Raw genomic sequence first — 21,416 nt, 5'->3', positions numbered from 1 at the left:
CAGATTCCGTGCTCCCTGAAAGCAGCGATGGCATCCGTCTTGTTCACCTGGTTCAGTAGGAGGCACCCAATCCGTGTTAAGTGAGGGAATTAAATGCCCCTTCTGTGGATCCCTCCGGGCTTAGGAATGGGGCGGTCAGGGTCAAAGGCAGGCTGTCCCCTGATTTGCTGTTGCCCCTAAGCTCCCCCAGCAGCCCTCCCATCCTCACGGCAGCCTCAGAGTTTTGGGTGGCCAAGCAGCCATCAAGAACTCTCTGCGTTGTGCCCCCTCGAACCATTCCCAGCCCGTAGGTCTCATCCTACACATTGATTGTCGGAAAACTTTTAACAACTTGGTTCGTGCCCTCGTCTCCGTGGGTGGAGTTTAGGCAGGATTTGAGGCAGAGGGACACGTGACACCAGTGATTTAATGTGTAACGTCTCTCTTGGATCCATTTATGCGGCCCCTGGGTGAAGCCAGTCCTCCCTCTCTGCTCTCCAGGGCCAGGGGAGGTGGGGTGGGGACCTGGCACAGGGCTTTGGAGGGATGGAATTAGTTAAGTCTCGGTCCAGGCGGGATGAACGCTGGTGGCCACATCCCACGGAGCTCACACGTCTTCTAGTTCGAGGCCCAGCACCCAGGCCGCGCACACAGAGCCTTCTTTCTTCGTCGAGGAAGAGTGCCCCTTTCACAGCCTGCCACAGGCAAAGGAAATGGAAAATCCCGGAGCATCCCGAGCCCCTCTCAATTTCCAAGGGCGCTTCGCCTCTCCCAAGTTCAGGGACAGGACAGGGCGTTTGCATGTGGGCTGGGTCCTGTGGCCAAGCAGCAAGTTCTGTGGCTGGAGGGCTGCGGGCAGCACCGGCCGTGTCTGCCCGGGAGGGGAGAGGTCCCCGCGTGCCGACCGCCCAGCCTTGACCGTGTCGTAGTCAGAAAACAGCTCCGGAGCCCCTCCTGGCCCTCCTGGGCCACAGCCCCAAGCAGAGTAGCAGAAGCGATGGCTTTTCTGAGAAGCTGCTGATCTCAACCCTGCTGGCTGTACATTCCTGGATGATGAGGGAGGGATTCCAGTGTTTACTTTGAACAATGTTTTCCTGTGTCTGAACCGACTGGGTGTTAAATTCTTCCAGATTTCTGGCTCCGTGTTGCAAGTCCAACGGGACAGAAACAGGTTTACGGCAGTTGGCAGGGCAGCAGAAGCGGGGTCGGTCTGGGCACCTTCTGCGTCTAGAATTTCCACTCGGTGGATGGAAAAACTGTCTGTGGGCTCGGCGCCTGGGAGGGGGGTTTGCTGTGGTCCCAGCTCGGAGCCTCGCACATTTCCCACCCGAGAGGGCAAAATTAGCTTGTCTTTTTTTTTTTTTTTGAAACAGAGCAAGGAGTGAGAACAAGCTGAGTTTTGAAGGTCAGGCCTTGCAGTGTTTTCTCCGTTAGTATAAACCCAGAAGTTGTGCTCATAAGGAATTCATTTGGTGGGATATTGGGAAACCGGAGTGCATTCCGGTTCCTGGGGCCTGCGGTGTGAGGAGGTTTCAGGGACACGCAGGAGGTCAGGGCTGGACGGGGGACGGGAGACCCGAATCCTTACTTTTACACAGGGGGAAACTGAGGCACGGAGAGCCCTCCCCCCACCCCCCACAGTGACATGAGGGTTAGGATGTTGAGTTGGAAGGAACTGTCCCCGACGGAGCTGGATGGATCTCTGCAGGGGTTGGGGGACTGTGGCAACTTGGAGCTATTGCTAATCCTTTTTGCCCAGGAGGATGACCACGTGGGGCCACGGGAGGAGGCATTCTTCATTACGTGTTCATAAATCAATGGCTTTAACGACAGAGAACTTCAGGAAACCAAGTTCAAAGATAAGGGCGCTCTTGACTTGCACCGCGCACATGAGCAGTGTCTCCATTCTCACGTTCTCAGATGTGCGCGATGCAGGGGGTGTCTCCCACGGGACCCCCCAAGGACTTGCTCTCTGGAGAGTTCTCGGGGAAGCTCCAGCCTCTGGGCAGGTGCCTGTCAGCCTATTTAATTGGAGCAGCCCAAGTCCCAAGAGGGCATGGGGCGGAGGGTGGCCTGGACACTCGCATCATTTAAAAAAAAATTTTTTTTTTAATGTTTACATTTATTTTTGAGACAAGAGGGAGACAGAACATGAGCAGGGGAGGGGCAGAGAGAGAGAGAGACTTCTGCTGTATCAAAATGGCCTCATCAAAATTGGCTTTTAGAGGATGGCCTTAATTCTGTGGTGTTTTGTAGCCATAAATTCTTTACCGTACGTGCTCCCTTCTTCCAGCAGGAATTGCTTCTAGTAGAGATGAGAGTGGGATTGAGGCGGCGAAATCACTCCCACTGCTGGAAGGATAGGACGTTCTCTCCCGTCTCCGTCTCTGGGGTTTCCTTAACATGTCTGGTAAGGATCCTGTATCAGTTATCTCTTGCTGCGTAACAAAGTACCCCAAGACTCAGTTGCTTAAAACAAACGTCTGTTATCTCGCAGATTCTGTGGGTCAAGAATCCGAGTGTGGCGCGGCCGTGTGCCTCCGTGTCAAGGTCTCTTCATGAGGGTGCAGTCGTGGCTTAGGCTGGGGCTGTGGTCCCCTCTGGAGGCTTAACTAGGGGGCGGGGGAGGATCCATTTCCAAGCTCACCCACGTGGCTGTTGGCAAAATTAAGTTTCTCACAGGCTGTTGAACTAAGGGCCTCGCTTCCTTGTTTGTTGTTGACCACAAGTCTTCTCCACAGAGCGGCTCACAACATGGCGGCCGGCTTCCCTCGGAATGAATGACTGGGAGAACAAGAGGGAGAGGGAGCATACTCGAGAGGGAAGGCACAGTTTTTTGTAAACTAGTCTCACAAGGGACGTCACACCATTTTACCGCGTTGGGAGGGAGTCGCGTTGGTAGCTTATACTCAAAGTGAGGATGTGAATACCAGGAGGTGGGATCATTGGGGGCCATCTTGGAGGCTGCCTACCGCAGGCCTTTGGGCCGGGCTGCTTTTGAGTCTGTTCAACCTGTGGGCCGTGACACCTCAGCAGTTCTGATACGCCAGTGGCTGTGAGGGGCAGAGGGAAAGGAACTCTGTGGTCCCCCCTACTTCTCCTCGGGGGTGGGTCCCTTCACTGGCATAGCCTTCTGAAGACCTCTCAGGGGCAAATGATTCTAAATTTCTAAACTAGGTACACTTACCCTCCACTCTCCCATCCCGTCCCACCTTCCTTCTAAGGGAAGAGCCCAAGGCAGCCCTCTCTCCGATGTCTTTGTCACTTCCGAGTAAAGCTCCACGACAGGGCGGCTTTCCCCGGAGTTCACCTGGTGCTCACCTTGGGCGCCAATGTTAGTCAGTATTCTTGTCACCGAAATGAGCCCCGGTCACAAACCAGAGAGTGAAAGCTCTGCCATTCGTTCAGGAGTTCATGGTCTTCAACACAAAAGCAGAATGTTATAAATACCTTCATGGGTCACGGAACACTCGCGTCTCAGTTAATCGGATCGTCCTCGTGTCCTCACATGAGGCAGGATGTTTCTCCTCCTGGATATGAGGAAACTGAGGTTCAGACAGAGTAAGTAACTTGCTCGAGATTGGACAGAAAGACATGAAGCTGGGGTTTCGAACCCGTTCTCCCGACTCCAGTTCTGTGCTCCGCCCCGCATCCCTTTTAAAGTTGTTTGCAGCCCCGAGTCCCCAGATTCTTCCCAGTAGGAAGACCTCTCGGCCCTGTTTTGCTCCTCAAGCCACTCTAGATCAGGGCTGCAGTGACCTGAGAAGAGAAAAAGAAGCTGGGCTGTTGGGGCCTGGAAAGTGGGGTAGGGTGGGTGAGACGTGGGCACAGCAGTAGGGCAGCAGTTGTGTGGGGGGCGAGGGGGTCCCCTGAGCCCAACCTCTGCCCTCTCACTGCGCCAATCTCTTCCCCGATCTTCAAGTTATTGTCCCATTTTTGATGACACACATTTGGGCTGTCACAGTCCTGCGTTTGTGGTGATGATAACGATCCCGCCCCCCCCCCCCCCCCCCCCGCCCCGCAGTGGGTTCTTACCACGTGCCTGGGCCCTGTGCCTGATGCTTTGTGAGAATTATCGCATGACCAGCATCCTCGGGGCCATCCAAGGATAAGTTCTTGGTATTGCCTCTATTTTATAGATGGGCGCACAGGGATCAGGAAGCGAGCCTATCCTATTTCTGGTCACACAGCCAAGGAGCAGCCGGCCCGTCCTGGGCTCGTGTTCGTCGATCCACGCCTTGCTCTGCTGCAAACAATCGTCCAACACGCAGCCTCGCCTTTTTTAAGAGCTTTGGCCGGTTCTCTCATCAGTTGCCCTCTTGAGATGTTGAAACACACAATGAGATCCCAGGAACACAGCGAGAACAGCCAGGAGAGAGTTGGTTTTCCTGCAGGGATTGCACGAGGGTGCCTCTGGAAGGCCAGGCCTTGGCCGGGCGGAGGACGTCCACGCAATGCCCTCCGTGAGGGGCCTGTTCGCGGAGTTTCAGAGCATTCGATGCCTCCCTCCCGCGTGCCAAGGCCTCGTTGTTTCACTGGGCCTCTGACTCCACAAAAACTCCCTTTGTCAGAGCTTCAAAATTTCCTGGCATGTTCCCCACACATATTTTCGATGTGGATGGCTGTGATGTTTCACTATGCATTTACTTGTGTCTGTTTGTGCCTAGAAAGATTCGTTTGAAGCTAGCAGCTCAATATTTCTCCCCAATTTCTTTTTTCTTTAGGTTTATTTATTTTTGAGAGAGAGAGAGAGAGAGAGCGTGCTCACGCACAAGTGGGGGAAGGGCAGAGAGGGCGGGGGACCCAGGACCCGAAGCAGGCTCCAGGCTCTATGCTGCGATGTGGGGCTCGAACCCACGAACGGTGAGATCATGACCTGACCTGAAGTCAGATGCTTCACCGGCCGAGCCACCCAGGCGCCCCTATCTTTCTCCCCAATTTCAAGAGGCTCCCCCGCCTCCGCCCCACCGCCCCCCGCTTCCTCCTTGACCTCTGGGATGTTGGTTATTTTCTCTTTCAGCTGGAGGGAACAGTATTCTATATATTCCGTTGTCTGCTTCCCCCGCAAAACTATCTATGTTAGTTACACTGTCTTATGTTTTACAAGTTGACCTCTCTTATTCCTTCCCCCCAACCCCTCCAGAAACCTAGTTAAATGAACTGCACCAGGGACTTGTAAGAGCTTCCAGATGGGAGAAGGGAGGACCAGAAGAGATCAGAACAAGGTAAGCAGGTGTGGCCTTAGGTCTTGACCGTGGTCTGTCCTCAAAGTAGGCGACGTGAGGGCCAGGAGTTGCCTGGAAGTCAAAGATCTTCCTTCGGAGCTTTAAGAAACACAATTTAGGAAGGGAGAGAGAGCGGTACCAGCTCGGTAGCATGCAGTGGGGATACGTGACCCTGACTGGTGAGGCGTGTGCGAGCCCACGCGCAGGGCTGGCCACCCGCCAAGGGAAGAGTCCCCGGAGCAGCCGTGGAAGGAGAGATAAAGGGACCCATGGGGGGGGGGGAGGGGCGCGCGTCTAATTTGTGATCGTTGTGAGGGAGGAAAGCGTCTCACATCCAGCAACTCGCATCCGCTTCTGGGCGCGCGAAGCGTCTCATTTAACCTTCATCAGAATCCTACAAGGGAGGCGAATCATTCCCATTTTACAGATGGGAAAGACTTCAGGCTCAGAGAGAGAGAGGGGAGGTGATTTGCCCGCACTTAAAAGCAGTGAGCGAAGGTGCCAGGAATTGAACCCAGCTCTTGCCAGGAGCCGTTCTCCGCGTGTCGTATTTATTAGGGTGATGCCCCGCTTTCGCCGATGAATCTTGGTTCTTTTTTCCCCAAGGTTTTTATTTATTTTGACAGAGACAGAGGGGGTGCGAGCAGGGGGAGGGCAGAGAGGGAGGGAGAATCCCAAGCAGGCCCCTCGCTGTCAGCACAGAGATGGTTTGAGATTTTCGCACTGGGCAGTGTGGTACAGGGTGATGGCTTTCTCTGAGATGGAAAAGACCAGAGAGGAAGACTTCCGGGGGTAAGGTGGAGAGCTCTGTTTGAACCCTGAAAAGTTTGAGGTCTTATTAAGATATGCAAATGATGGGGCGCCTGGGTGGCGCAGTCGGTCAAGCGTCCGACTTCAGCCAGGTCACGATCTCGCGGTCCGGGAGTTCGAGCCCCGCGTCGGGCTCTGGGCTGATGGCTCAGAGCCTGGAGCCTGTTTCCGATTCTGTGTCTCCCTCTCTCTCTGCCCCTCCCCCGTTCATGCTCTGTCTCTCTCTGTCCCAAAAATAAATAAACGTTGAAAAAAAAAAAGATATGCAAATGATGACAAAGATTGCGGCTGGATATGTAAGTTTGGTCTCTGGGGACTGGCCGCAAGATTTGGCAAATAGATGAGCTTTGAGGCAACAGAACTCAGCGGTGCCATCTTGGGGACATGCAGGGATTAAAAAAAAAAAAAAGAAGGGAGCCCAGAAATCATCTGTGTGGGGACTGAAAAGGAGCGATGGCACCACGGGTCTGAGTGGCGTTAAGTCTGTTTGGAAGCCAAGTTGGAAGATGTTTCAGGAACACGAGGGGGGTCAGCTATTACCCATGACCACTTTTGGAAGGTAATGAGGGAGAGGTGCAGGGGAGAGGTGTTTTGTGGACAAGAGTCCAAAGGGAAGTGGGAGGGAAGGCAGCACGTATGTGTCACTCATGAGATATTAAGAAACCACCGTTGCCGATAAGGGCGACGGTACAAAGGGAAACCAGTGTTCCAGAAACTGAGGTTGTCAGTGGCTGAGGACAGAGGCTGGCAACAACCAGGTGGGAAGGGGGTATAGTCTGACAGGATGAGCTTCAAAGGAGAGGGAGGAACATGGTCTGAGAATGTCGGTGGGGGATTAAGGCGGATGAGCACCCACCTCCGGGTCCAGAAACCTGCGGGTCACGAGGGGAGAAACAGCCCTCCGTTGAGAGGAGAGAGGGTCTATCCTTTGGTGGTGATTTGACAAAGCATTCTTGGCAGGAAGTCCCAGGGATGTATAGGGGTGGGGGTTTCTCCAAGGCTCCGAATAAATCCCACACCTTTTGCTCCCTGGCAGTTCTCTATCCGTAACGTGGTGGATGCCATTTGTAATCGGGTCATTTTTTGCCTTCTTCCAAGAGCACAGGGGAAGGGTAGGGTCTCTCCTTGGGAGGGTTAGGAAAGGCTTCTCTGAATGGTTGAGCTGTGCTCTGGGTTTTGGGGGACATGTGGCCCATTAGAAGTGGAAAGTGAGGAGAAGGACTCAGGACATGCCCATGAGAAGGACCCGCGCCCAGGGCTCGAGTGCACAGGGGGACAGTCATGGTGACAGGAGCTCAGACTGGAAGGCGTTTCTGGGACTAGATTGTGAGGGGGGGGGTGCATTTTGTCTCTAGGAAATAGGTAGCAAATAGGTGTTGAACAGAAGCGTGACCTTCCCGAGACCGGGACCTTCTCGGTTTTTCTCTGATTAGAATGTCATGCCTGGCGTAGTGCTCGAACAAGCACTCAGTAAATATTTGTTGAATGGATGAATGGATATATTGATCAATGATGCTTCTTGCAGCCTCCGAACGGAGGATGAGCCGGAGGGAAAGAGAATAGAGGTAGCAGGACGTATTTGGAGAGCAGAGCCTGAATCTGGGGTGTGAGAGGGAAGGAGGAGGTGAGTTTCTACTTTGAGGGCACGCGATTTGACAGCTTCTTGATGGCTCATGCCATCACTAAATGGCTTCGCTAAATGGCCTTCACTAAATGGCTCATGCCCATTGTGCTTTTCTAGAAAACCGGTTGGCTTTTTGAGGGTCTTTGGTTCCTTCAGCTGTCACCCAGAGTCCTGACAATTGGCTGGAATAGTCTGTCCCTCCTCGTTTGGAGGTTGGGTGACATTCGTTGAGAGGCTTTCACTTGAGTCCTACGCCTTGAACTCTAGGCCCCATACCTTGAAAGTTTAGAGCACTTGTCATTGATCTCATTGCTATCTCCTTGCTAGCATACATAGTCTTTTTTTAATTAAAAAAATGTTTATTTATTTTGAGAGAGGGAGAGAGCAAAACCACATGCCTGCGAGTGGGGGAGGAGCAGGGAGAGAAGGAGAGAGAGAATCCCCAGTAGGTTCCTTGCTGTCAGTGCAGAGCCCAACGCGGGGCTCGAACTCACAGACCGTGAGATCACGGCCTGAGCCGAAGTCGGTCGCTCAACCGACTGAGCCACCCAGGTGCCCCTAAGGACAGTGTCATCACTTATAGTGGCTAAAATTGGAAACATCTTAAAATCCCCAGATGCAGGCATGATTTTTTAAAATGTTTGTTTATTTTTGAGAGAGAGTGAGGGTGTGAGAGGGGGTGGGGCAGAGAGAGAGGGGGACACAGACTCGGAAGCTGTCTCCAGGCTCTGAGTGGTCAGCGCAGGGCCCAATGTGGGTCTCGAACCCACAAGCCATGAGAGACGACAAACCTGGGCTGAAGCTGGGTGCTCAACCGACTGAGCCACCCAGGCGCCCCAGATTCTGATGGACTGTTAGGCGGCCTCTAACTAACTATGAGGAATCTCTAAGAACATGAGAAAATACAATCAGATGTTTGGGCAAAAATGATGGGTTCAGAAGGATACGTACATTTTGCGGCCACAATCACATAAGCCAGGAAGGAGAGCACAAAGATAAATGTTGTGTGATGGTAATGGGATTATGAGATTCAAAAAATAACCCTTTCCAAACTTTCTATAACGCGGATACGCAATTTCTGTTACGAGACCACATGGGAATAAATACAGCAAAATGCCACTGGCCGTCATCGACATGACTCATGCCTAGAATTGCTTTTCTAGGAAAGCTGATGATTTTTTTTTCTGGTTCCTCCCCACAATCTGCTAGTGCAGGAGGGGGCTGGCCACGGTGCGGGAAGGAATTTGGGACTCCGCTAATCGGATAGAGCTGTTTTGGCACGGCGGCGGAATTAACCTCCTTCACCCCACCGGCCACAGCTCCCCCCAGACGTTTGAGAGCTTTGCTTTCGTCGTGGCCGGGAGTTCTCTGTGACCCAAGAGTTGGGTGCAATGGGTGATGGATGGATTTGTTTACCTTCTGGTGGGAACGGGGATAATGGTGTCCTTCTGAGGACACGCGGGCGATAGGCTGACGGAATCACTGAATCCTACGGAAGGCAGCTACCTTCGTGCTTTGCTTTGAGGCCAAGCCTCAAATACAAGTCCCCTTCTTCAAGACAAACGCCGGCCTGGATTCCTAGTGCGTTGAGCATTTTAAAAGGGGGTGGCCTGGCCCATTGATTGAGGCCAGTCCTGGGAAATCCCTGCCTGTTTCCACTATGAGTTTGCTGGGTTCACAATGACCCCATTGTTCCGGGGAAGCAGGACTTCCTTCTTCTGATTGATTGAACATTGTGGGGCCACACATTGTCATAGTCCCGCTGCTCACGAACCGGCGGTCTGGCAGAGAGAGGGTCTCCGAGCACAAAATGCTGACAGCCTTCCTTATCTGGTTTCCTGAATGTGAAGTTATAAGACTGTTTCTCGCTGCCTGTTTTTCCACATCTTTCCTACCTGTCTAGCCTATCCAATTACAAGCGTCCCCCAAACGTCCACGGAAGGGAAAGGTTGAAAAGCTCTCTCCTCTGGTGTTGCCTGTTTGGTTTGTTCTGGAAGTTTCGTTTTGAAATTTGGAACTTGATCTCCAGATAATAGGATCCCACGTGCTTTGTGCCTAATGGGTCTTCATGTGACATCATCTTAAAAGGGAATTTTAATATTTACGGTTGGCTATTCCTTGGGTAAATATGACGTCGCAAGGCCCAACGCCCAACGCTTCTTCCGGTAGTGAATTTGTAAAGCGGTCGTTTAGCCAGCTCAACACTGTAGTTCGTATGCAGAAGACGTACCGTTTGGAAACAGGCGTTAAGATTTGCATACTGGGGGCGCCTTTGTGGCTCAGTCGGTTAAGCGCCCGGCTCCGGCTGAGGACGTGATCTCACGGTCTGTGGGTTCGAGCCCCGCGTCGGGCTCTGTGCTGATGGCTCAGAGCTCATTCCGTGTCTCCCTCTCTATCGGCCCCTTCCCGGCTTACGCTGTCTCTCTCTGTCTCTCAAAAACAAATCAGTGTGAAAAAAAAAAAAAAAAGATTTGACTACTGGAAGAAGAATGTGGGCCCTGATCACATCGGTCAACATTTGAAAACACTGGAGGCTGGCATTTGAACCATGCCCATGATTTCCCTTGTCTTTCAAGACTCACCATAAACCTCTTCTCTTCTTGAATCTTGTTTCTTGACCTCCCTCCCCACCCGGCTGAGTTAGGAAGCTTGTGTTCTGTCTACTGCAAGGGGCCGTGAGTTCCTTGAACCAAGGCTGTGCCTCGTTCTGTTTTGTGTCTCCAGTACCCAGCACAATACTCGGTACACGGAGCTGCTCAGTAATCATCTGCAGAGCGGCTGCCGTGCCTCGCGTTGGCCTATGTACAGGGAACTTCTCCGCTTTATTTTTCTTGACGATAAAGACAACGTGGATTATTCTTGTTTGATTTGTTATTGGCCTTGGCAGAAAACAAATCTGCCTTGTGAGCCTTTGACATTGAGAAGGGTAGATCCCAAAGCAAGAGGCGAATGTGGAGAATCCGCCAGATGTTTGGGGTGAGCACAGAACTAACTCACAGGCATTACAAGTCTCGTGTTTGGAACTCAATGTTGAAGGCATGCGTGAGTGAATGAATGGGTAGTCTATGGCCGTAGGTACTTGAACTTTGTTGCCACTCTGCGTCTCTCAAGGCACACACGTGACTGTAAGAGGAAATAGGTAGCGTACAGAAGCGCAGTGTACCCCCCTCCCACCCACCATAAACGATGAATCAGGAATGCCAGGTCTGTGTTAGAAGATGGGCATTTCTTTTCTTTTCTTTTTTTTAATTTTTAAAAGATGTTTATTTATTTTTGAAGGACAGAGAGAGAGAGAGAGTGTGTGTGAGCAGGGGAGGGGCAGAGAAAGAGAGGGAGAGAGAGAATCCGAAGCAGGCGCCAGGCTCGGGGGCTGTCAGCACAGAGCCCGACGCGGGGCTTGAACTCACGAACCTTGAGATCACGACCTGAGCCAAAGTCGGACATAGCTAACAACTATGCCATCCACTGTGTGCAACTTAATAGGGTATAGTAATAGGCTCGTTTTCCCTCTCTTTAGAGTGGAGTGTGTGTGTTTGGGGAGGGGCAGGGATGGGGGGGAAGGTGGCCAGCATACCGTTGCATAAGGAGATGGGGAAACCAGCTTGCTTCTCCCCACCCTCTCTCTCCTCTGGCTGAACAGTTCTGGGATTCCCCACACTCCCGGCCTCAGTGTTTCTAAAGACACATCAAACCCGTATGTTGTAGGTGCTCCCCTGGAGCCCATCAGGGAGAGGTGAGACTATGGCAAGAGTTTCCGTAGCGTCCACAGGGAGGCAGGGTAGAGAGGTGGAGAGAGTCATGATGAGGCAGGGCTCCTGGGAAGCTCGTTGGGTGTGCACTGTATTTCCCTGGAACACAGGGGGTCAGTGCATGCACTTGGCCTGTAAGGTGGGAGGTTGGTGTTCTATGTGTCTCCCCAGAGGGCCACTTGGGACGCACTGCACCGGGAACATTTCTGCTGATCTTAGAGATAAACCCTCCAAGATGCTAACAGCCTAAGTGGCAGCTTCCTCTCCGGCCAAAAGAAATGAAGAGTAGCCAGAAGGCAGAAAAGGAAACAGAGGGCAGGGGTGGACAGGCAAGGTTGAGGGGGATAACGCGCAGAGGTGAAACAAAACTCTGCATCCGCTTCCCGTTTGGGAAATTGTTCTCCTTCTGGGGCCAGACCAGACTCTGGGGTGTGGGAAGACAAGAGGTCTGCAGACTAGAGCAGGGGAGAGAGGAAAGGGGCTGAACAAAGGAAAATAGGGCTACTTCCCAACGGAGCGCAAGGCTCTCACGTTGGCTTGTTCCGCTCCGTATGGACACTTTTGGGGGACCAAGCCTCTGAGGCCGATTTCAGAGGAAGTGAGTCATTGAAGACCCGGCTATCCCTTGAGCAAGTTCACCCTTCCATTCTCTTATGTTATCACTGTCTATGGTGCTCCGGGTTCCAAAACAAGGCTGGGGAAGGACGTTGCTTTGGAATCCACACCGATGTTCTCCTGGTAACTAGTTCCAGGACATGCTCTACCCGATGGATGGATGGATCCTTCCCTGGCCGAATGAGGTTAGGGTACTGCCTAACAATTCCCCCTTTTGGAAGGTGACAGAGCGAGGCAACATATTTAGAGGCTCTGAGAAGTGCTGTACTAAAGGCATTTGTTTAACAGCTCATTTTCCAAACTTCCCTGGCCGAGGGCAGGCTTGCTGTATTTATATTGCATAACAACATAGACCGTGTGAATGGTGTCCCCTGGATTAAATAATCTATGTGGGTTTACAGGGTGACCCTTGGCACGGACCTCCCCTGTCCCCTTTTTAAAAGAAAAAAAAAATTTTAATGTTTAGTGTTGAGAGAGAGAAAGACAGAGTGAGAGCAGGGGAGGGGCAGCGAGAGAGGGAGACACAGAATCCGAAGCAGGCTCCAGGCTCCGAGCTGCCAGCACAGAGCCTGTCTCGGGGCTTGAACTCACAGACCGTGAGATCAGGACCGGAGCTGAGGTCGGACGCTCAACCGACTGAGCCACCCAGGCGCCCCGTTTCCCCCCTCTTTTAAGTAAGTAACATCGGTTAACATCTTGAGAGATTCTTGCTTTCTGTGGGACACAGTTTAGGGAACACTGGATTACGATACCGTTTTGATCATCGTGAGTGTGCGAATGGCTTCGCCTCCACAGCATTAGCGGGCTAGAAAGTCTGAGCGGAGTTGGCTTGTATCAATGCGCGTATCTCTCAGTCCTGCCTGGAATCCACAAAATCCTTTTGGAAGATGGTTTCCTGAGATAAGGATGCAGTTTGTGGCCGCAGACAGAGGGTGAGATTAGCTTTGCGTGAGATTACCACCCGCAGCCACGGTTTTCTTAGCTCAGTACTTTAAGGCTCTGGCTGTCCTTTGATCGAAGGAAATTCTTGTATTGGCAGGTGGTAATGGAAATGTACTAGGGTCCTTTTAAATGTTTAAAGGCCACTGACATTCGGTACTATATATATATGGATCCACATCTATTCAAGAGTGCATCAATGAAAATATGTCTTAAAACAACGAAAGGGATGAATGATGCCCCTGATCTGTTTCCTAATAAGGCTAAGTTTCCTAAGTGGCTAATACCCTCTAAATCTTCAGTGTTTTTTTGACTTGGTCTCTAAGAATGGTGGTTCCCAAACCTTGCAGTACCTTAGAACCAAGCTTTCGAATTCTGATGGTCGTATTGCGTCTCATTCCGACTAAATCCCAATGCTGCCAGGCATAGGACTTTTTTTTTTTTTAATGTTTATTTCTCTTTGAGAGAGAAAGACAGAGCCTGAGTGGGGAAGGGGCAGAGAGAGAGAGAGAGAGGGAGGCACAGAATCTGAAACCGGCTCCAGGCTCTGAGCTGTCAGCAGAGAGAGCCTGACGCGGGGCTCGAACTCGGAAACGGCTAGATCGTGACCTGAGCTGAAGTCGGTCGCCCAACCGACTGAGCCACCCAGGTGCCTCCTGGCATATGAATTTGTAAAAGATCCCCGGTAATTCCAATGTGCAGCAAAGGTGGAGGACTGATGACTTGGAAACCCTTTAAGCTGCAGACGGCTTATTATAACATCCATACCTCCGTAAGAGAGATAGGACAGGAATTCACATTCATCTCCTAAGTTGAGATAATGGAGGTCCTAAGACCACGTCAAGGAACGTGACCAAGGTCACAGATTTGTGTCTGATTCCAGGCAAGTGTCTGGAGGCCCTTCAGGCAAGGCTGGCCGAGGCCAGCATATCAGGCAAGATTCTGGAAATGGTAGGACAAGAGATTGGGTTCGGGTGGGAGGAGATGGGCTTGAAAACCCAGTGGACTGAACACAGGCCTTTGTGCCTAGAGGAGAAACAAGAAAAGCACTTCAATGTTATGCCTCCTGCCCCTCCCATCAATGCTGTTTCTGTCTGCAGCCTGCTGGTTTGCATTTCGTTTATAGGGAGACAAAATGGAACCTTTGTGCCAGAGTCGAAGGAGATTGTAAAAGCCCACAGCTTGTCTTCAGACTTAATGTCAACTATGTGTATGTGTCTCTTTTATTTTCAGACAAACAAGTCCTCCCCATGAGTTCTGAGGCCGTCTCAAACACTCCCTGCCTTGGGCTTGTAGCATCCTGGTTCTTGCATCAACACTAACGGTTCTGTAGACAAGGGGATATGTCAAGAAATCTCTTTCCTTGGAGGGGAACAGGCATGGGCCGGGTGATCGCTGGGGCGACACCCTCTACATTACTGGGGACTTGGGATGGGTGACCCACAGTTCTGAGATCCATGGTGGGTCTTAGAAGGAGAGATGAGTTGCTCCAACGTTCTTTTTTTTTTGTCGTTTATTATTACACAAAGCCGTAGGTTAGCGGTCTATGTGAACGAGTTGTTTCTTCTGTGACCTCAGAAAAACGATACTGTGACTTCTCCTAACAATGTGCCGTCATGGGGATGCCTGGGTGGCTCAGTCGTTTGAGTCCGACTCTTGATTTCGGCTCGGGTCGTGATCTCATGGTTGTGAGATCGAGCGCTGTGTCAGGCTCTGCACGGACAGCAGGGGCCCTGCTTGGGATTCTCTGTCTCTGTCTCTGTCTCTCTTCCCCTCCCCCCACCCCCTCAATAAATAAATAAATAAATGTGTACAGATGCATATACAATTAAATGTCACTTATTCTTAGGTAGTTTTCACTTTTCTTGTTGCTATGGAGAATATAGTTTCATATTTTGAGCTTTGTATATGAAGGGAAGCGATTTTTAATTTCTGTAATAAACAATACTTTATTCTCGTGGTTTTTAAAAAGTCGTGTCATCTACAAACGATGGTAACTTCTTTTCTTGCAGGTAGGCATGCTTCTAATTTCTTTCTCGGGCGTTAGGCTAACAGCTGCCACTTTTATTTATTTATTTATTTATTACATTTTTTAAAATTTGTTTTTGAGAGACAGAGAGAGACAGAACACAAGTCGGGGAGAGGCAGAGAGAGAGAGGGAGATGCAAAATCCGAAGCAGGCTCCAGGCTGTCCTCACAGAGCCCGACGCGGGGCTCGAACTCCCGAACCGCGAGATCATGACCTGAGCCAAAGCCGGACGCTTCACCGCCTGGGCCACTCGGGCACCCCAACAGCTACGCCTTCTAGAACAATGTTAAACAAAAGTGACAAATGGGACAACACAAGAACGCCCTGTACTGTGAAATGTGGCATCGGCCATTGGGCAGATTTTCAACAATCGTATCGAGAAAACATTGCTCTTGTAGTAAGAGTGTTTTTAAACATCAAGAGTGGCTATTGAAACGATGTGGCTTTTAAAACACATTAATGGGGGCACCTGGGTGGCTCAGTGGGTTGAGCATCCGACTCTTGATTTTGGTCATGATCTCAGTTTGTGAGACTGAGCCCTGAGTCGGACTCTGCACTGACCGCAGGGCACCTGCTTGGGATTCTCTCCCTCCCTCTCTCTCTCTGCCCCTCCTCTGCCCTCTCCCTCTCTCTCAAAATAAGTAAGACAAACTTAAAGAATGTGTTGTCATGAAAGATGGCCACTAAGACAGAACAGTGGGGCCTCTGTAAAGCCTGGATCTGAGCCGATTTGACAGAAAGTAGCTTTTTTTTTTTTTTTTTTTTTTTTAGAGTATGAATAAATGTCTAGAATGCGATCCTTTGTTAGGTGTGTAATAATAAAATGCTGACATTGGGAATAACTTACTTTAGAACTACAGTGGGATTTAAGGTTGCCCCCATCAATAACGCATTTACTTGCATACCACGATGGTTCCTTGGCTAGGAGAATAAAGGGGGCGGAAAACCTGGAGATTTGCTTCTCTCAGGGGAGCGTCTCACACACAGCGGGGCAGCTCCTACAGATGTTGCAGCTGAAAGAAAGATATAGAACCATTAGTCCGTCTAGAGCAGCTTTACTCAGTGTGTGGTCCTCAGACCAGCACTGTCCCCTGGGATCTTCTTGGCAAATGCAAATTCTCAGGTCCCCAAAGCAGACCTACTGAACCAGAATCATAGGGTGCCCCCCCCCCCACCCCTACGCTGTGTTTTAACAAGCTCTCCCACCAGTGTTAGCCTTCACTGAGGTTTGAGAAGCCCTGCTCTAGGCTGATGGTTTCCATAGTGTGGTCGCCTGCCCACTGGCACAAGCATCACCTGAAAACTTGTTCAAAAGCCTCTGAGACTTTTCCCACAGCAGAAATGCTCCATGGTGTTTCAGACGTTCAAGTTCAGATGTTCAAGGATCCCAGAGATGCACAGCCCTGAGTGTACCAAATAACGAATTCTTGGATAAAAATTCTCCAGTGCGCGTGTTTCCAGTCTTAGCACTAACTAGAAGGGAACTACTAAACTCTCCCGGACCTGTTTCCTGTCACTAGGTAGTTAATGATAAAACCTTACAAACCGTCAGCATCTCCCGCCCCGCCTCTGGTTTAGGACGCTGGTTGTCGAATCTGGAGCTCCGGTGGGGAGTGCTCAACACTGCGTTCTTTTCTTTTCTTTTAAAAAAAAATTTTAACGTTTACTTTGGAGAGAGCGACAGAGTGTGAGCGGAGGAGGGGCAGAGAGAGGGGGAGACACGGAATCCGAAGCAGGCTCCGGGCTCCGAGCTGTCAGCACAGAGCCCGACGCGGGGCTCGAACTCACGAATCGTGAGATCGTGGCCTGAGCCGAAGTCGGACGCTCCACCGACTGAGCCACCCAGGTGCCCCTCAACACTTGTGTCCCAACAAGCCCTTCATACAGAGGCAGCCGTCCTCCAGTTCGAGCACCACTAGACCACAGGTCCCATCAAACTACCCACACGCGTGGCCCCATAGAGCATTGAGACTTCTCTATTTCAGCCTGTACTTGGGGCACCTGCGTCTTGACTCTGGACTGTAGCCCATGTCTGCCCCTCCCTCTCCTCCGTGCTGGCTGAGAAGCGTAGCCAGGAGGCGGAAATTCGGCCCAGTAACAGCACAATGGGACTCTGGTAACAAAGGTGACATCTACTGGGACTTCCCGGGCTGAGCTCCCCTGCCCTCTCTCCCGCTCCACGGGAGACCTGTCCTCTTCTTGAAGATCGCCCTGTGGTAACCCTGGCTAACAAGTGTGTTTTCCCGAAGGTATCTGGGCCTTGAATGTGAAGAAGAACTCTTTAATGATGGAGGTGATTGAAGCAAGAAAGGCGAAGAGAGACAAAGGTAGGGCTTGGGGCTTAGCAACGGGAGCTCCTGCTGCAGGGCTGGTCGAAGCTTCCAGACCTGGGGAGGGAAGGCAAAGGGGTGGGGCTCCGGGTGGCAGCTCCTGTTATACGCGTAGAGGGAGTATAGCCACGGAGGACTGTGGTTCATCATGACCTTCGCCTCTGCTAGATACAAGCAAACGCCTCCGCCTGCAAGCTCGTTGCATTCTTTAATAAATATATTTTATTTTGAAGCAATCTCCGTACCCCCACACGGAGCGCAAACTCACGACCTCGAGCCCAAGGGTAGCCTGCTCTATTGACTGAGCCAGCCAGGTGGCCCGAGACCTTTGCATTTTGCATTTGCTTTGAGGGCACAGAAATGAGCCGTCGAGTCTATACTTGGAAGCTTGGGTGTGCGTGTTTTGTTTTGTTTTGTTTTGTTTTGTTTTTGGCGAAAGGTGATGTCGCACATCTTGCCTTCCTTGGGCCGAATAATACACAGTTCTTGCAGGGAAATGAAACCTTCCACAATCCGTTCTTTATTGACAGAGCTGCTCCTAAACGAGCTCCAGCTCAGGAAACGTCCGCCAGGCAGCCTGGGAATAACTGTCCAATCTGCATTTTCTCTGGTTATCCCCACGGCTAGTGTTTGGTTTTTTGTTTTTTTTGTTTTTTTGTTTTTTCCACTGAATTTAGGTTGGACACGGCGAGACCAACCTTTTAACTTCCTTGCCTTCCCCAACCCCCAAAGGAACGGGCTGTTTGGTACACTAATGAAGACTTTCTAGTAAAGCCTCCCTAACCCCAAATGCTCAAAACCTCTGGCCAGCGCTATAGTGAAAAGCTTGAGGATTTTTGATCCCCTTAGATTTGAGTTCAATGCCCCCCATTTGCTAGTTGTGCAAGCTAATCCGCTTCAGTAAAAGCTTTACATAACCTATTTCTTGTAACCCGCAAGAAGGCTCTATGAGATCAAATCTTGCTCGGCCCACGATTTGACCCAGGAGGCAGCTACGGTTTAGAAGGGCTACCGGGCTTGCTCGAGGTTCACGGTGATCTCGCAGGTAGAGAAGGAGTTTGGACTCAACCGGTCTAATTGCACAGCCCGTGTGTCTCAGGGCTGACCTGTCGCGCGAACCTGTTCCAAGCCCTTCAAACGTATCGTTTTGGCTAATCCTTACAATTGCCTTCCGGTAACCAATTTTATCGGCGAAAAAAAACATTAGACGGTCAGAGCGCGCACAATTTGACGTTCTGCGAAGGTCTGAGGCTGAGCCTGCCAGCCTCCCAAGGTCCCCACCTTTTACCACCACGCTGTTCTTCAGCTGGTAGACACTCTGGAATGTCACTCTGTCTCCCATCTTTGGATTCGCTCTTATCCCCGCCGAATACAAGGGGTGTAAGGGCCGTTAGGCATGATGGGGGAAACGTTCAAAATGTGGTTCCAAGACCCTCCGATTCGTTGAAGAACTGGACGGTGGTACCCGAGTGCCTCTAAATCACCCGTGTTTCTCTTTGCTGGTAGAACTCACAGAGAACATCGGGCTTCCCCTGAGTCTGCTTGAAAAGCACAGCCCGTGGCCAGCCTATGTCACCTACACGTCCCCGATGGTGAAAAAACTCATGGAGAAAAGCAAAGCCAGGGACCTGGGTTCTGTGCAAGCACTTGAAGAAAGCCAGCGGGCCTCAAGGCAGAGCCAACCTTCCGGCATCGTGCAGCTGAAAAGGAGAAAGTCATCTAAGTCCTCCGGAGACACGATGTCCAAGGACAGGAGGTCAGAGACCATGTTATCGGTATGGAGCACGTATTCGGCGACGAGCCTGGGGCCCGCCGTCATGCCCGAACCGATACGCTTTCATACGGAGTCCAGAGAAAACCCCACTGCAAACTATAACAAGATCATCTTCTCTCGAAAACCTATGATGAGGATCCTTCCATACGGCTCACTTCTAGCCAACAAGGAGACACATTCGAATATTTAGCTGGGAATCCCTGCAACCACCCACCCCCCTCCCTTCCCAAGACAGTACAGCAACGAAGCTCCATTTGTCACCAATTTTGCTACGTCCTCTGAATGTGAACTTGCCCCTGCTTGTGCAGAGGTTGGCCGGAGACAAACCGGATCAGAATATGGGCCGGGGGTGGGGGGTGGGGGGTGGGGGAGCCCTCTCCAGCGTCACCATCTGGCAGGGATGGGAAGTGCCATGTTCTAGTTCCTGCCGTAGATGCTTAGAACCTAACTGAGGGTGAATCAGTCCTGGTCTAGGCAGGAGACAGAAATCACCCCGGTGGTGGTGCCAGCGATAATGTAATGTGAAGAATTCCTAACCAGGTGGCTGAAAAAGGCAGGGGGGAGGCCACACAGGTATTAGGGGCGGTAGCACCTGTAGCAAGCAGTTTTCACAAGGCTGCACAAGGGAAGATAGCGGACTGGTTCAAGTTAGGCACTTGGAGAAGGGGTGCGCGGGCTGGAGCTCAGATTTCTGAGATGCGGGGGACAGGGGTGCTCCTCAGCAGGTTCCCGGGGTCTCTGAGCTCGGAGAAAAGTTCCTGCGGGGCCGGTACCTCTGAATCTGAGGAGGAGAAGGTCTCTGGCTGAGGCGGGCTCCGTGGTTGCTGAGAAAACGAAAACGCCGGAGTCCAATGCTTCTGGAAGGGATTGACCCTGCCTGAGTGAACAAGAAGCACTCTGAGTGGAAACAGGGACAGGAAGCCAATAGAGGTAAACAGGAAGAAGACCCGGAGAGAGCTTCTCCCTCCTTTTCCAGCTTCGTGCCCCCTCTCCCCAGTCCCCCCGATGGGCAGAGCCTCTCAGAGAAGAGAGCAGGCGGGCGGTCGGCAGAATCCCAACCCCAGCCTCTCCCAGCAAAGTATAAAAGGACAGACTCGAGGCCAAGAGAATGTTAGCTTCAAAACTAGCATGGCGGGGTTCTGAGTGATTCCACCTTGCTGCACCTGGCCCCCCGAACTTGGCATTGGGATTGTTTTCCTCGGAGGGCTGACAAAGTGGCCGTGGGGACGTGAGTGTCCCCTGTTGAACCATGGAGGAGTTTTCTCTCCCGTATTTCTCCAAGGCTTGCCTTGTGGAGTCGAGCTGGCAGGGGAGAAATTCCTGGCTGGACCTTCAGCTGTCATTTGTCAGACCACACTTAAAATTGGTCCCCCCCCCCCGCCACCCGTGCTTTGAGCAGTTCCCAAGAGGCCCCGGGGCAACTGATGTTAAACTGAGTCTCGAAGCAGTCAGGCCTTGTCTTTAGATTCAAGGGGGATCTTGTCAAGAGAGGGAGACCTAGCTGATCTTACCTTTGGGGTTTGTCTATTGAGCAGGGCTCCACTGATCGCTCGTCTCTTCTTTGACCTCTATAGTCATATCTGTGAAGCAATGAACACCCACCTCGCTTCCCTCCGCAGAGGCGTAGAGGATGTGATGTGCAAGTCGCTATGAGGGCCATTCGAAGAAGCTGGATTTGCCATCCACGTGGCCACTCTCTGCATACACGGATCGTGCAGAAACGTCGGCACTCACCTCTGGCTGCCGTGAGTAGTGTTGGGAGAGCTGCACAAGTGAGGAGCTCCGGACCGATTCCTGGGGTATCCGACCTTGGCCAGAACCAACTCTTGCACAAATATAGGTGGTTTCCAGCTGAATGACTGCATTTTGTATCCACGGGTCATTTATAGCTGTGGAGGCAGGTGATACATTTCTCCAACGAGACTTACTATTTCTTCTATCCTTTGACGGGAATTTATAGCCAGAACATATCCGGAGTGTCTTTGGGAGCATATTTACCTATCCTGGGAGCACCAGGGATGTCTCTCGGGTCCTCGTGAACGAAGCTAGTCCCACCAAATGTCTAACATGGAGCGTGAGAGTTGATGGAGATTTGGGATTATTTCTTCCAATCCCTTTGAGGGCCGAGCGGTTACGGTTTGAGACAAAGCTTTCTAGGTCTTTAACACTTTTTTTTACAAACGTGTCTGTATGCTCTCTAAATTAAAATGGTTTTCTTTCTTTTTTAGACAGATAACATCGTTTAGATTAAGGTAATTCTCAGCCCGTTGTAACAACACAAGCACGAGCGGAAAGACAGTGACACCTTAGGTCGTCATGAAAATTGCTTGTGTCTGTGACTA

At 51.3% G+C, this 21,416-nt stretch overlaps 1 protein-coding gene and 1 long non-coding RNA gene across 3 annotated transcripts in view; both read left to right on the top strand.

Annotated features, from left to right (window-relative positions):
* The window catches only part of CDRT4 (CMT1A duplicated region transcript 4), a 30,194-nt gene extending 10,856 nt beyond the window's left edge, over positions 1-19,338 (top strand). Inside the window, exons 2-4 of one of the 2 annotated variants that reach the window (XM_043583176.1) lie at positions 5,123-5,204; positions 17,220-17,297; positions 18,807-19,338. In XM_043583176.1, coding sequence (XP_043439111.1) covers positions 17,255-17,297; positions 18,807-19,264 — 501 coding nt within the window. In that variant the 5' untranslated portion in view covers positions 5,123-5,204; positions 17,220-17,254 and the 3' untranslated portion in view covers positions 19,265-19,338. The remainder of the gene's footprint in view (positions 1-5,122; positions 5,205-17,219; positions 17,298-18,806) is intronic. The other variant, XM_043583175.1, reaches the window with a different exon arrangement.
* Positions 19,339-19,915: 577 nt separating this feature from the next.
* On the top strand, positions 19,916-20,930 carry LOC122484986. The gene is made up of 2 exons (XR_006297759.1): positions 19,916-20,004; positions 20,649-20,930. It is a non-coding gene; the product is annotated as an uncharacterized LOC122484986 (long non-coding RNA).
* Positions 20,931-21,416: the final 486 nt, after the last annotated feature.

Source organism: Prionailurus bengalensis, chromosome E1 (genome assembly GCF_016509475.1).
Source record: "Prionailurus bengalensis isolate Pbe53 chromosome E1, Fcat_Pben_1.1_paternal_pri, whole genome shotgun sequence".
Taxonomy (NCBI): domain Eukaryota; kingdom Metazoa; phylum Chordata; class Mammalia; order Carnivora; family Felidae; genus Prionailurus; species Prionailurus bengalensis.
Note: the sequence above shows the minus strand (reverse complement) of the source record. Positions and strands in the feature narration are given on the sequence as shown.